Source organism: Bombyx mori, chromosome 12 (assembly GCF_030269925.1).
Source record: "Bombyx mori chromosome 12, ASM3026992v2".
Lineage (NCBI taxonomy): Eukaryota > Metazoa > Arthropoda > Insecta > Lepidoptera > Bombycidae > Bombyx > Bombyx mori.
The window spans coordinates 7,595,279-7,611,616 of NC_085118.1; the positions used below are offsets into that span (position 1 = coordinate 7,595,279).

The window sequence follows — 16,338 nt, forward strand, 5'->3', positions numbered from 1 at the left end:
GAAAACTAAGTCAAATTATATATCGTCGTTGTGAAACCAAAATCTGCTATGTGCAATTTTTGAGATTTTTACTTTTTGAATTTTTCGTATAGTTCACAGCCCTATCTGCCGTATAAAAAAAACCGTTGTGTCTATAGCTTTAATATTTATCTATAGCTTTCATTTGATATAATTCTTAAAAATTCACTTTCATATAAAAATTTATACGAAAATATTTTACTCGTTAATTCAAAATAGAGTTTTTGCACATAGCAAATTTTGGTTTGACAGTGACGATATATCATTTACAGGTGTATGAAAATACCTAGTCAGGTCATAAATTCTGTCACATGTTTAATGTAAAATAATTGAAACAAGTTTATTCATTATGTAACCATTCATATACCAAAATGAACTTAACAAAACATAGATTCTTATGACACTAAAGTTTTTTCAAAATGACCTCCGTGATTTTGAATACAGGCCTTCAATCTGCGCGGCCAGTCGTCTATCGCAGCACGAACGAGGTCCATGTACCGCTTCAACAAAGCGCGGCATCTCTTCAGTCTCAGGTCCATTAGACGAGCATTCAAACGATGTCCTGTTTTTCTTCGATATGCCCGAAGCCCTAAGTCTTCATTTAACACCCTTTTCACCGTGGTTCTGCTTAACCCCATCTGAAGGGCCAACAGTTTCTGCTTACGTTTGGGATTTCTTTGAATTCGCGCCTTCACAGCTTTTATCACTGCTGGAGTCCTAAGAGACCGAGGGCGACCACTTCTTGACCTGTCATCTACACTAGAGCCTTCATTGTATCGTTTGATGGTACGATAAACGAATCTTTTGGTTATATTAAATTTTTTCAGTATGTTAAAAATTTGAATTGGCGCGTAACCGCAACGATGCACGCAATAACTGCAACACGGTCTTCTTTAAGCGTCTACTCCATATTTAAAAATGAGTAAAATTCTAAAAGTATACATTTTTATTTTCATGAACAATTCGAAATTCGAATTCAATAAATTTTTTTGTGGCCAGCATTCTAAAAGAAAAGTTTTTACTGTGTGACAATACTTATGACCTGACTAGGTATAATAACAATTCATATTCACATCAAAAATTTAATAACAATTCATATTCACATCAAAAATTATCTTATAAAACTCTCTTACACATATTAGACATCTCTCTACTCTAAACTTTCTGAGAATCAAAACATGTACATAGGTACTATATAGCATGCATGTAAAAGTGATCATTTACAGTGAAGTCGACAAATGAAAATTAAAGTTAGATGTCGCTAGCATAGCTTCATCCGTAGACAATATCTATAATGTCTATGTGGTTATTAGTTGTTAAATTGGTTAATTGTTTCTATTGGAAAAAAAATGGACAATACAGAGCACATTTTTCTGTGCATGCAGAAAGATTTTAGATCCATGCGTATTCTCACGTCTACTCTAGCGCTCACAAGTTTAATATCATTGAGTTCGCCGGTTTTAAAAACTTTCCTATGCTTCCTCCGATGTAGGTACTTTTAAACTTTAGAATGCCTCTATCACTTCCGGTATCCATGATATGTACCACATGCTGATATGTTTGCTAATGCAATAAAAATAATAAGAAATTTGTATCTAACAAAATCTGACGTTATTTACGCTAGTAATAAATTATTTGAGTTGTACTTCTCATTACATACAAGTGACGTAAAACTGACTCCCCTAAATGCATAAACGTCATAAGGGGGCGTCCATTAATTACGTGAGGCGTTTTTGAGAATTTTTTGATCCCCTCTCCTCCCTTGGTGAGATATCGTAAGATTTTTCTCAACTCCCTCCCTCCTCCTCTAATATCACGCGAGATTCTTCAAAACTTCTATTTGGACGGTAAACGTGTAGGATTATTGAGACAAAAAAACTTGCTCTGCGAAGTTCGGACGAATACGAACAATACTATTTTTCCAGATTTGTCCATATTTTATTCTAGAAATAATTATTCACGCAATTTTACACCGTTTTCTGCGAGAAATATAATTAAGTGATATTTGCCAAGACCCCCCTCCTCCCTAAGTGAGATTTGGAAAAAAATTGTTTGATTCCCTCCCCCCCCCTAGAAAACCTCACGTAATTAATGGACGCCCCCTAACTAGAGTAACACGGTGAAATAAAATTATAATAGGCCGCTCTGGAAACTTCGTGTGGCGCTCAAAACGGCTGGGTCACTTCACTGTACCCACAACATATACGAATTCATTTCAAATTAGGATTAATGAACATGCCAGAACTCGTGCATTCAAAGATAGCAGTTGAGGTAGTAGAGTAATTTAGGACAACAAAAACGTTACATATAGAATTATCTGTATACTGTACATAACATTCCTGTTGTTTATACATTACCCAAAATGTTCTTTCTTCATTATTAAAACCGCGTTTTTTTCTTCTTCTTCTATGAAGCTCATAAGAGTGTATCAGAACAAACAAAGTAAGTACATGCACGTTAGGACTTTAGCATTGCACACTACTGTGTTTGCTTTGAGACGCTCTATTGTCACTTGGTGTGTTCTTGTTAACTTCAATGGAAACGGACTTAGCTGTTCTTTGTTTCAACTCTGATTCATACAACAAAAATAGTTTGTTGGAATTCTGATATTAACACCCTAACCCAGTGTTAGTAACCACAGTCGGTATTGAACGAGCGGTTAATGTTCATGTATGAACAATGATATGATACATGAACAATGATACAATTCATGTTTTTTTTTTTTTTATGATTGAAAGTTTACTGGTGGCCCGAAGGCCTTTCCAGTTTCACCAGGACAGGTGGGCGAGCAAAGGCTCAGCCAAGAGGGGTGGGATTTGCTAACAACTGCCCGAGCGCCTCCGAAGGAGACCTAACAACTCAAGAGCAATTGTTTCGCGAATGAATCTACTACCGGATCGGAATCGCGACCCGCTGAGAAGATCCGGCGAGAAACTCAGCGGGCTGATGCATGGGTTAGGTTGCACGTCGACCTCTTTGTCGAGTTTGACGAGTACGGTTACCGGGGTCCCTAAGCCTGCCCCTAGTATTAGAGCTGAAGGCATCTAATGCAAAGGTTATTGGATCTGATGGATCCGTAAGGACGTGTCTAGGGCGTCGACGGTGACTGGCTCCTGCATGATCAGGATTCGGGGAGTAGTCAGCGGCGGCAACGATAAGGCCATTATCATGACGCATAGCCTTATCGAAGTATCGTTCCGACGCTGACTTCATGTATTTCCGAATTGATTCGAGGCCCAGGTCGTCGTGTAGGTCAACGTTCCTCACGAACCACGGAGCCCCGACAGCTAACCTGCAAAAGCGGGATTGTAGGGATTGGAGGGTGTCTATGTGTGTGCGGGCCGCGTGAGCGAACACCACACTCGCGTAAGTCATGACGGGCCTTATGCAAGTTTTGTAAAGTGTCACCTTGTTCCGAAGGGACATTTTACTCCGCTTACAGATCATGGGGCAATTCATGTATGAATCAATCAAAGCGATGTAAGTTTTTTAAGACACATCTATACTAATATTATAAAGCTGAAGAGTTAGTTTGAACGCGCTAATCTCAGGAACTACTGGGCCGATTTGAAAAAATATTTCAGTGTTAGATAGCCCATTTACTGAGGAAGGCTATATATAGGCTATATAACATCACGGTAAGACCAATACAAGTGGAGCACCCATTAATAACGGTTCAAAATATGTTGACTTTCTACGTAAATGAAGTGGGGGGTAAAATTTAGCGTTATGTCAAAGTAACTATTCCACGCGGACGGAGTCGCGGGCAAAAGCTAGTATTACATAACAGCTTTCAACAAAAAGATAATAAATACATACATATGTGCCGACGATAGAGTGACACGTAAATGTTATATGTAGTGGCTTGACTGGTGCTTTTTGCATTGTCTCTGTACAAGAAAGACGGTATCAAGTTTAGTAAACAACGACTCGGTGGGTGGAGCTTTTTGGCCTTCGTTGGTAATAAATAACGGTATATAATCTTGAAATAGTAAATTAGGTATCTCAACTTGAAAGTAACGCGATTAATTTTTATTTAGAGAGCGTACTTAATTTACATTTACAAGTTAAAGCAAACGTTGTGCAAATGCTATGAACAAGAAATTAACCACCAATTTTAAAATAATTTAAAATTTAAAAGTTCTTAAAGCTATGTTGTAGGTGGGCTAGCTCCAAATCGAAACGAAGCAAAAGATAGGAAATGATGTATTTACGAGTGACTATGCCGCCTTCAAGACAATACGCTTTCCGGTCTAAAAAGCATATCGGCTCTCCAATGTAGCTGAGCTGAGACACACCTTATATTTTAGCGGCATTTAGTTGATATTTGCCTCGTAATGGTAACTCCTTAATCTCAGCGAGCGGGCGTGCCTTTTTTATGATCACAATTATAAAAACAATTTTTCGGACTAAACGTTTTTTTTTAGTCGCACGCTATTACATAATTCTCAGCGTATCTGATTTTTAAAATTGAGCGTCGTATCGAACTCACCTATAATATTTTAATCACCTAATAAACTAGTGACTAAAATGGAGACACTACACACATGTATCAGCTGAGAGCTGGCAATAAACTGGTGTTGCACCTTAGTACTTCAGTGGGTAATGATGAAACCGGAGCTGTCTACTGTAAACATCCACTGAATGGAATTCGCGATGTCTGTCGCCCGGTTCTGTTTGCGATAATAATGTAATTATTTCAAACTTTTCATAGAACTACTAGCCACGCGTTTCAATGTTTTTTTTTTGTTTTATTGCTTAGATGGGTTGGACGAGCTCACAGCCCACCTGGTGTTAAGTGGTTTTGTGGAGCCCATAGACATCTACGACGTAAAAGCGCCACCCACCTCGAATATAAGTTCTAAGGTCTCAAATATAGTTACCACGGCTGCCCCACCCTTCAAACCGAAACGCATTACTGCTTCACTTAATTATGAACTTTAATAGGTTTCTGTATTTGTACAAAAATCACAATAACCAAATAAACGAAGAGAGAGCATGTTCTTTATTTATTTACAATAAGTATAAAGTTGATATTAGTGAAATTTACTCTGACGATGAATTCTGTGTTAAATGATTATGCCGAATCTATTTAACTATCAATTTCTATCTATCAGAGAAGCTATAATCTAATTTACTTAAAGATTTATACAAAATTTATTATTTTTGTATTTATTATACAAAATAATTCGAATACATTTAATGTCCGTATATCAATAGCCTAACAAAGGTTCTGAATCCGAAAGTGATTAAGATCGATGGCACTAGAATCGATGCGAGACAGAACATGAGAATTGTTTTAACCCTATACTAAAATGTATCTCTAAGCTTTTTACAATAGGATGTAAGAGGAACGCTACTTGAAGACTGGTGCTAGTGCTGTTCTAGATGGAAAGAAAAACTTAAATGCAATGCATCACAAATAACTGCCGCCAAAGCTACTTTCGATTTTGATTTAATTTACGATTACACGAATTCTTAATTTAATTTAAGATTACACGAATCTAAACGTCGATTCCTTAAACTCATAAGCAAGACTATCGGATATTATAACCCATTCCAACAAAAGTAAATATTATGATCTTTTATTTCTAATCTCGAAGTTTAGCTCCACCTCATATCTTTCTATGTGTGTTGTAGAAGGCGACTCAGGAAATTTATCGAAAAATTCATTCTCTAAGCATGCTACCTACTGCGATTGGCCAAAGCCATTATTACGTACTGTTCGTAGGACCTGCATATATAAAAGACAATCACAGCTTACTGGTGGTAAGGCGTTTTGTAGCCCCGCACATTTACCACACGGTACCTTTACCTCACCTATTTTTACCCTGAAGAAGTAATACGTTTCGTTATGAAGGGTGGGGCAGCCGTTGTACTATAAAACTGAGACTTAGCACTCATGCATCAAGATGGGAGGTGCTATTTTCGTTGTTGATATCTATAGGCTACGGCTAAAACAAAATTTGAAGTTTGAGATCGTCTTTATGCAATATAATTGACAGAATATATCCTCTTTATGATACTTATAGACTTCGATAACCACTTAATACCAGGTCGGCTGAAAGCTAGTCTGACCATCTAGACAAAAAAAAGCAATTATCTATTAACAAGATACCTAATTGTTCGCACGCGCTTGAATTGTTTTGCAACCAAAGAATCTCCGGAATTATTAAACAGGGCGACGCGTTGATATTTATTCTTTCTTAGGAATGTTGTGAGTTTTCAATAAGTCACGTGTCTGGCGATCGTATTAAAATTATCAGTATCGTTCACTGTCGTACCAAGAACCGTGGCGATGGGACAATTCATGGATGGATGGTTAGAGTTTAGGTACTATCTATTAATGCTAATATCTAAATATATTTAAATGTATATTGTAAGTTAGGCAAAGTTTTAACGATTGATTAAAATAACGATGTTGATGAGGAAACTATCTTATAACGAAATCTTATGATGTTTGTTCTTTTTTCTAGATTCTGTTTCTGTCCATCACCACCGGCAGGTATGAAAGTGAAGTAAAGGTATTTTCCATAGTGAAAATAAATTGTATTCTCTGACAAATGCCCAATCTAATTAGCAGAATCTGTTATTGTGGATATGCCTAAGCTAAGAAATTAGGTAGGCGAGCCACCGTTGTTGCTGCGTTAAATATTTTATCATACTATTGAAGGAAAATAGTGCGCTTTTAGATGTTTTCTATAGACGTGTATAGAGATTGTTCTTTGTTGTTTGTTCGGTCGTAAATAGGGCGAGGTTACCTGGGACTTCGAAACGGCGCATGTGCTAGGAAGCTCCCGGGCTGAGCTCAATGCATGAAGTTTCCGAGCGTATATAGGTACGTAAGTATTCCGAAGAATCCTCGACTCAATTTATGTAGGTACACATCGTTCACATGTAAAGACAATTCTTTCTAAAGGAATTTAATTTTCTCGACAAACACGTGAATTACGGTACATTTATGTAAGGTATTACGTTGATAAAATAATTTAGTCTTAACGGCTTACGCAGGGCGGTACGTAAAGAGCTTTTGGAATTTATTATTATAATTTGTTTACCTGAACAAATTAAATTGTATTTTATTTGTTGTATGTAAATGTAGCTTAAAATTTTTCGCCATATTTATCGTAATTTCGGTTATCATATAATTAATATACATACTAGCTCTGAATTAGGTGATCTATGCTAAAAGTCATGTTTCCTAGCTAGGGCAAACTTAAAAATCGTTCTCGCTTGAAGTTGTATGGTTTGTAAGAGTAATTGAAAAATGGACAAATTTTTTCTCTATTTACTTAAACAAGACAGGCTAATTTTATACCACAAATATCCACAATATTCGACTATTGAATTGTAGTTTGTAGACATGCACGCTCTAAAGGTTTCTACAAGGGCATAATACTGCTTCAGTGGTCGACCTTTGTTGTTTTACCATCAGAATTTCAAGATCACGACAGTTACGTAATACTAATAAAAACACAACCAGTAGTAATAATTTTATTCAAGTCCGACCAATTACTGTCCTTAACAGTAATCCACTATACTGTACACCGAAATTTTTAAATATAAAACGGTGATACATTTTACTTACAAACATGGAGATTAATTAAAATTTGTTTTCATAAAGCTAAAGATATAGATGATTTGTCTATGAAAAAAAAAAAACATTTTGGTGGCAGAACCTTTATTGTTTTAGATGCTTCACATAAATAAACATTATGAATTTGTCATTATGGCATATTACAATATTCAAAGAGTTAAAACATTTAAAATCTACTCTATTTAATAACATCAATACACATATTCAACACCAAAATTAAATACTGATTACAAGATTAACACATTTCATTCATTTAAGTTTAAAATACTACATCACTAACAGGGAACACAACACCTATTTTGGAATATTGATTTTCATAAACAAGTATTTGAGATATTAAAGAAAAAGGTAAAAACAAAACAAAAAACAATATAAACATACAGCCATGTCCCACATACCCTGTAGTTACACATATCTTGATTTTCACCACCATAATATTGTAAAAATAATATTATCATACTTATGAGTAAGGTAAACAGGATCAAAAATATAATTTTTAAATAGAGATTCATTAGAGCTTAACATATTATGTTCTAAAGAAATGTCAATAAATCAGACTCACAAGTTTTATTCCAGGAATGTGCAGGTCTTAAAGCTAAGAGGGGCACAGCTACGAACGTTTCATTCTAATTCATCCACTTTGGGGTATATAATTCTAAAGTTACCTCTAACACCGATTAATATTTAAAACATCAAACACCAAGAATATAGTAATTAAATTACGAGTAATATTCGAGACACATTGCGTTCGCGAGCTGACCTTATGGTTATAATTTACTTTTTCTAAATCACAATAATTATTCTATTCTCTTAAATAATGAAACTAGAAACAACTAAATAACCATAACAAAATTTGACAATTATAATGGCAAGATGTAACAGCCAGGTTTCTTAAGTACTTTTTTGAAGAATCCGCTACAATCTACTAAGAGCATAATTCATGAAAAATTAATTATGCTTCATCTGACAATAATCTTGACAGTTGTAGAAATCTACATTTAGATTTCATAGTTGCGAAACTTGGAGAGGACCTCAGAGGGTGGTTCTTGATTGCCAGTTCCCCAGCGTCCCCAGAGAGCAGCTCCACCCTCAGAAGCCCGACGTGTAGCAGGGTTACTGGGGCCAAGGCTAGATGGACCTGACGGCTTGCTTCCATCTCCTTCCAACATGCGATCCTTAGTATTAGGCTTGGACCAGTGCATGGACTGCTGCACATGATCTTTCATACCCAACCACTGCTTGAAGCCCATAGCTATACCACTACGACGCCACTTGTCATACAGAGCACGCTTGGATGGATCACACAGAATCTCCTTGGCTTCCTAAATAGAACATTAAGAAAAGATGAAACACAATTATAAACAACCAAAACTTATAATCTGGACATTAACATTATTTGAATTAATACATGCCTTCAACTTCTGAAACTTCATTTCAGCTTCTTTTTCACCATCGTTTTTGTCAGGGTGGTGTTGCAGGGCAAGTATCTTATATTCTGCAGTTATTTGCTCCACCTGTTCAAAATTACAAACATAATTCATTCAATCCCATCCAATACAGAGACAGTAAATATTGTATTTAATTATTTAATTTTAAAATGCAAAATAAATGTTTTTGTTTTTTTTTCACAATGTTCTTTCAAGTTACATTTGTATGGACTTGTATGTAATTATAGCATGTATATTGGTATCTAATTATATTGTGAATATTTAGGTGCTTAAGATATTAATTATAATTTAAAGTAATTTGTCAAGTTGTTTTTAATATTACTATGGGAGACCATGGCAGCAAAAAAAAAGAAAACAAATATGTACAACACAGGATGTCAATACTATTAAATAAACGACCAAAATCGAATCTAATTTCTATTATCTATCATTATTAATTACATGGAAACTAAATAAAATACCTGCATTTGAGTACATACATAAACCTAAATACCTACGTAAAACGTAAAGAGGAAAAACCTACAACCTACGTCATTCAGTTCATTCTCTTTCTCATAAAATCCAATTTAGATTAATAGTATCAAACCTATTGTGAAACAGATTAAAGTTAGTTTAAATATGATGTCTAGATGTAGGTCACCTGGGGCTCGCTGGTGAAATAAGGTCATTGAGCAGATCCGAGATAATCGATACCAACCTTTCTAACAATTTTGTAACATTCCTTTCTATGAAATATTTTTTTATAAAATCTATATAGGTACTTACAGTTGAGTTTTCATCACAACCCAGTAGGGCGTAGTAGTCATCATCTGGGTTTCTTTGATAATTCAATATTTCGTCTACGCCAGTCATTGTAACGACCCTCCCGTAGAAAACCCCAGCAAAGACTGACTCAGGCTGTCAGAGGGTGGAGGGGTGGCGGGCGGGGAGTTAGCTCTACTTTGCTAAATGAGTGAAGGAGGCGGAGGACGGAGTTACGTTTGAATTGGTAGGAACTGGGAGGAAAGGAGGAATAGAGGCTAGCATTGAGCAGAGACCCATTTCATTGACTCAGTGAGTCTTTTCATAATTGTTATTGTGATATTACTTAGTTTCTTTTTTCGACGCCTGGTTTGGTGCCGAGCTTTTTCTCATTTTAAGTGACTTATTGAGAAATATCTGTTTTGAGATTATTAATTGCTTTGATCCGTCGTTTAATTCTGCCCAGAATTTGTTCTATTCACGATTATTGAAGAGTAATAAACATCCCGTTATTTTCCTTACAGATCCTTTACAGATCGAAGATCTTTACTAAGTTCGGATAACCACTGGTACTGGTGACATAATGTGTGTTTAGATTACTTTAGATCTGTAGGGGTAGGGACAGAGGTTGTTAGGTAAACAAAATTCTACATAGTCAGAACTCAGAACATGCGGCTGCGCCCGCAAACTTCGTTGCCTATTACTTTTTAAGTACAGTCGCTAATAAACGCTCCGATTAATCAGTTGTCTTAATTAATTATCTCACTTCCGATAACGCCCTGAACCATTATAGAACACTACCAAAATAACACCAAAAGATCCAATCCTTAAATTTTCGATCTGGATTAGATTTAAATAACGAACAAGGTCGAAATTGACTTCTGTAAGAGTTGAAAACCTTGATGGGGGGCGGATCCATTTCAGATAAAATCAGAGACCCAATAACAAAATTTTTCAAAAATATTAATTCATTTCCGTTCAACTAAACGAAGTCTTAAGGAAAAGACACCCGAAGCATTCGTATCAAGCGATGCTGTAAGCTGATCAGCCGTTGCTGTAAAACTGAAACTTCAAACTCATGTCTGAAGGTGGTTGGCGGCATTAACGTGGTTGATATCTATGGGTTTTGGTGACCAATTAACATCAGGTCTGCCGTGAGCTCCGCCGTCCATTCAGCTTAGCAATAAAAGTAACATATAAGTATTGATTTTGTTTTAATTTTATTTTGGTGTACAATAAAACATGTTCTACTCTACTTTACTTATTCTGGTCCTATCTAGTCTGATCGCATCGTCACCTTTCAATCAGCCACACTGTCATCTTTGGTTCTCATCTAGTCAGCCAAAAAGCAGAGCATTTTTTTATTTATGTATTTTATTTTTGGTTAAAGTTTTTATAAGCATTTGTAGTATGTGCTCCAACTTGATTTGATAATTTGTTTTCTTATTATAAATATTACTTTTTTGTTTGAACTATTTTAGTTGTTGACTGAAGCGCCTGCAAGTGTTAAATACGAATGCAATGTCATATTAAATACTATTAGGACGAGCAAATGTCCAGGCGTTTTTATTAAAACAACCGCTATAACCTTTGAATGCATTTTTTATTGCTTAAACCAGTGTACAAGTTCACGGCCAGTGTTAAATGATTCATAGAAATCACAATGCTACCCATCTTGACTCTTGATGACTATACCTCAATTGTATATAATAGTAACTACGCAAATTATATTTTTTCCTAGTTTGATTTTTATTACTTACACGATTTCATTCCTTAATCGCAGAAGTCATTTGTGAACATTCTTAAAATACGTATTTCATTGGAAAACATTGTTTCTGTGGGCATTTGAAAATGATACGAGTACATCAGGCGTCCCAACTTAACGACGACGACTTCGTATGTTGGTGTAGGTCAAAGAGTATAGTAATAAGTAGGTGCATAATATAATTGTACGTCCAATCGATACTACTTTATTCTTTTGGACTTTTATTACTTTTGGAGTTTTATGTTGAGTTATGTAATGTGTGTTTTATTTTTTGAAGTGAAAACTTCTTTAGAATCGTTGTGATTTCAAACCGGATGCAACGGAAAAAACGACAGGTAAGAGACACAAATAGAAAAATGTGTAGGATGAAGCCAGCAAAGAATGAGACAGAAATATACATACTATTTAATACAGCGCCATCTGTGAGATTTTTTAATACTAACGTGTGTATGAAAGCTCTTGTAGTGAATTTTAATTTAGGATTATACGTGAAATTAAAATATCAATTCACAGAGGGCGCTACCTTACAATTATTTACTAATGACAAAATTTTACATATACTTAAGACGTTTAGGATAATTGTATTTTAATTTTGGAAGGTTTCACTTCTACCACGTGTGAATTGCACACATTTTGTATTTTTTTTTATTCCGTTTCACTATTTTCTTCGGTTTTCGCGACTTGTAAACATAATTAAAACTTCTTATAAGATATATTTTTTTTAATGGCTTGTAATGAAACCTGAATCGCGCTAACAACATTTTCAAGATAAGATTGCACATAGTATATAAGTTCCGCACAATCTGAGTTTCTCGCCGGATCTTCTCAGTGGGTCGCGTTTCCGATCCGGTGGTAGATTCTGCGAAGCACGGCTCTTGCTAGGGTTCGTGTTAGCAACGTCATCAGGTTTGAGCCCCGTGAGCTCACCTACAAAAGTTAGGGTTACGCTGAAATAACCTCTCAAGGCTCTCAGCTTAGGTAGGAAAAAAAAAAGAAAAAAAAATCAGGGTATCGGTCTACCGAACAATTTCACCTGCTCGGTGAAAAATCCCCCCTTTTTCGAATCCCCCAAATTATTTTTTTTTTATTGCCTTTGCAGGCAGACGGGCATACGGCCCACCTGATGGTGAGTGGTTACCGTCGCCCATGGACTTCAGCAATGCCAGGGGCAGAGCCAAGCCGCTGCCTATAATTGGTGGACGAGCTCACGTCCCTTCTTTTATTAAGTGGTTACCGGAGCCCATTGACATTGCTACGTGAATGTTGCCACCCACTACATTATAGTTTTGCTGATTGTAGGACGCTTTGCTATAATTCCACGGGTAGGTACTTCAGTATTACTATCATCATTATACTCGTACATACATCACCATAATGTAATATATGTGTCAAAGTACTTGACTTGGATGCCTCTACGGAACCATAGACCTATATAGTAGGGACACGACATATTGTTCTATACGTACAATTGCTTATATAAATAGCACCCATTTTGAAGGCACATACATAAACATATATCTATCTCGTTCTTACTCAGCACTTTACCTCGCAGGAAAACAATATAACAGTATTTCAGTGCGTACATAAAATGAAACATGAATATACGTAAATGTCTCCGTCTCCGTCTAATGAGGCCGAAAATCCGCCATGTTTAGCGCGCCAAATGTCATTGTCACGTCAGTTCGGCCGTCTGTTTTAGGTTGTACATTATTTATTGACTTTGATATCGATTTAATATGATTGCTTATATAAAATTTCTTATTTTATCATGCTTAAAACATACAAAAATAATAATTAAAACATATTTTATAGGATCTCAAGAAAGTCGTCGGAACTATTTAAATAAAATAGTTTTATAACACTATTATCAACTCGTTAAATATTTAATAATTAAGTGATTTTAGAAAGGAAGTCACAAGGAATGACGTTTGTAATTTTATTAACGAATAAATATTCTGTAGGTGTTTTTTTTCTCAGGCGGTCCCTTGATAAGTTTAAAATTTGAATCACTCTCAAGTGAGAGTGATTCAAATGGTGCGGCGTACCTTCCTTGAGGTGCGCTGCGGTAGTGTGTTACGGACTTTAGAGTCAGCAAAACAATTAAAATAGATTGTAATAGTCTAAGAAAAACACGTACTTAAAATACGATAACATTCAGCATGCTAGAAATGGGCAGATGGCACTGTACTACGCCATATCTTTATGTTTTGCGTCAAACGACAACTTTATAAAATCAGTGTAGCAAATGTTAAAAATCGTCATATCGTTTACTTGGCAAATTTGAAGCACGAACTCGTCTTAGATTTCACATAATATCTAAATCGCATCATCTTTGCACATAACAATATACTTACTTCCTATTAAAGTATAAATTCTACAAATACATTCACTCAACAATATTTAAAATAAAATGAGCCAAGAACGTTTATCGATAAAACCTACTAACATTAAAATCTTCTGGGCAGCACTAAAACCGCCATGTTTTGTGGCCAGATGACGTCACAGTGGCACGAATTTTTTGTTGACGTTTCATTTCCATAGGTTTCCTACTTCAGTGTACGGAACACATTTCGAAAAACGTTCTAAATTGTGGGACACATTGGATTAAACGTCAAAGTATTTTTAACATACCTACATATTTTATTATTGTACATTGCAATACACGGTCTGGCTATCAATACTCGCACAATAAAAAAATTATTACATTTGAAATTGGAACCTGTTATTTTCATTTAGTATCTACCTATTTATTCCGTTTAATCATCTTCGTGATTAAAATAGAGTGGGGCAACAGAGAACCGAATTGCTCTAATTACATGAAGTAGATATAAAGTCAAAATCATTTTGTAAATATGAGAGATGTGGATTTAATATTTTTGGAATGTTGATGTCCTTCTCCTTGCGTCGTTCTCCTTGTTACTGAGGGTCGTGACTCTCTCGCTGCATCAATCCTCTTGTACGACTGCTGCGATCCTTGGCCTCGTGGAGGGCATTGTGGAGCTTGACCGAGATATGAAAAAAATTAATATAACCTGTTTGTGACTAAAATATTCCGATAAATCCTACGCGTAAGTAAAATAAAATAATTTATAGTATAAAACCCAGAATCTAGTCGAATAATAGTCTGCTGCTAATAAGAGAAGCACCGGTTATTAATTAGTCAACCGAAAATCAAAATACAACAGGTTCATAAAATAAAACCAACTTGTCGGGCGGCATACCAGGGAAAGTCACAGTTTTTTTTTTGCTTTTGAGCAAAACACGCTTGGTGGAAAGGAACGTTTCTGACTGAAAACTGAATTCCTTTATATCATATAGTCCTGATCTACATACCTTTATTTATGCTTGATGTCTCTTTTAGATATATACAACATATTTTAAACGAACTATTCATTTGGAGTACCTAAAACATTTGATGCGAATGGCAATAACGAATTCTATCATAGAGAAATTGTGTGTTTTATTCGAAAACTGACCATTATTTCGAGGGAAATGAAACTGTAGGTATACTGGCAATGTTATATAAAACGTGAATGAAAATCATTTCAATGGAAGCTGCTATTTTTACTACATTTTTATATTAGTGTTATAAGCTAACACACACTGCATGTACAATAAAAGTTTGTGTAAAGAAATAAAAAATAATAATTGTAACTATAGTTATGATAAGGCTAACTGTAACATTCAAAGCTGGATATACCTACCATTTAACCTTAAAGGAGAGTCGTCAACAGGTCTAAAGCACAGAATACAGGTGACCATCAATACGTGCCCGTACACACGAGAAGGCTGACGACATTGCATATTCCATGCATGCTCTAGACATTGGCGTCTCAACGCGCTTTTGCATCAAAAATAGCCACTGAAGACGCGCTAAAACGAAGTTTACGCTCAGCCCGCCGACCGCCACGGCCGTGCGTTACACTCCGATCAATAAAGATCACGCGAACTACATTATATTACGAATGTTTTCTCTCGCGAGTTATGATTTAAATTAATCTTATGTTTTGTCGCCGTGCGCCCTGTCAACGAACGCCCGGTCGTACGAAGATCTTCCATCTTTGGCAGCGGAAGTAGCGGCGGATGTCCCGGCGATGGGTGAGCAGTGGCATATGTAATGCTTAACAACAATGCTCGCAGCCTCGTTCTCACATTTTCTATTCGGCGGGTGTCTCTGCCGAAAGTTTGTCAACCTTTTAATTTTTTGTTTAGATTCATTTATAATTCCTTAAGCAGATCTACACTGTCTATATGTTATACAGGGATATAACATCTTTACGTTGATATAACATCTTACGATTTACGTGCGATGACGTTGACGGCACTAGTGAATCTTTGGACGACCTTTTGTTTTTGATCAGTTGTTTTAACTTTTTACGATTAAAGATCTTTAAATGTAAATTGATTACGTGAGCATAAACAATTTTTCATTACAGTACAAGTTAATACCTATTAATATTAAATGTACAGAGACAGTACCGCCAATTTAACTTTCTTGTTTTCAAGTAAATAATTTTACAAGCAATAAGCTGAAAGTAAATATTATGCTTTGAATTTTTCTATGTGCAAATCTGAATAATAATTAAATTTAAGCTACTTATATATATGTTAAATGAGCAGCCTTACGTTTTATTCAAGCAACGAAAGTTTTCCGATAAGATAGGTAGATAACGTTCTTGCGTGTGTAATTATGTATCGGGTGTACGAGACATATCCCCGAAGACAAAGAATGGTGGCGGTAGTAGAGATTCATGTGACGATAGCGTAAA

The 16,338-nt window shown here is 35.7% G+C and overlaps 2 protein-coding genes and 2 non-coding genes across 5 annotated transcripts in view; 1 reads left to right on the forward strand and 3 right to left on the reverse strand.

The window, feature by feature from the left end:
• Positions 1–2,282: 2,282 nt before the first annotated feature.
• On the reverse strand, positions 2,283–2,387 carry Mir3327 (microRNA mir-3327). Its single transcript, NR_107607.1, has one exon. It is a non-coding gene; the product is annotated as a microRNA mir-3327 (primary transcript).
• Positions 2,388–2,428: 41 nt separating this feature from the next.
• Positions 2,429–2,535, reverse strand: Mir3338 (microRNA mir-3338). The gene has a single exon (NR_107617.1). It is a non-coding gene; the product is annotated as a microRNA mir-3338 (primary transcript).
• A 5,147-nt stretch (positions 2,536–7,682) lies between these two features.
• On the reverse strand, positions 7,683–10,026 carry DnaJ-12 (DnaJ (Hsp40) homolog 12). Of its 2 annotated transcripts, none has more exons than XM_062671311.1 (3): positions 9,829–10,026; positions 9,024–9,129; positions 7,683–8,933 (listed from the first exon to the last, which is right to left on the reverse strand). In XM_062671311.1, exons 1-3 carry the CDS (start codon positions 9,913–9,915, stop codon positions 8,614–8,616), a joined length of 513 nt encoding a protein of 170 aa, XP_062527295.1. In that variant the 5' UTR covers positions 9,916–10,026; the 3' UTR covers positions 7,683–8,613. The 2 variants fall into 2 exon arrangements, with proteins under 2 accessions (XP_062527295.1, NP_001037016.1); NM_001043551.1 differs by having other exon boundaries at positions 7,683–8,937; positions 9,028–9,129; positions 9,829–9,928.
• Positions 10,027–15,383: 5,357 nt separating this feature from the next.
• The window catches only part of LOC101745970 (phosphoinositide 3-kinase adapter protein 1), a 32,728-nt gene continuing 31,773 nt past the window's right edge, over positions 15,384–16,338 (forward strand). The window contains exon 1 of the mRNA XM_012693255.4: positions 15,384–15,667. Coding sequence (XP_012548709.1) covers positions 15,664–15,667 — 4 coding nt within the window. The 5' untranslated portion in view covers positions 15,384–15,663. The remainder of the gene's footprint in view (positions 15,668–16,338) is intronic.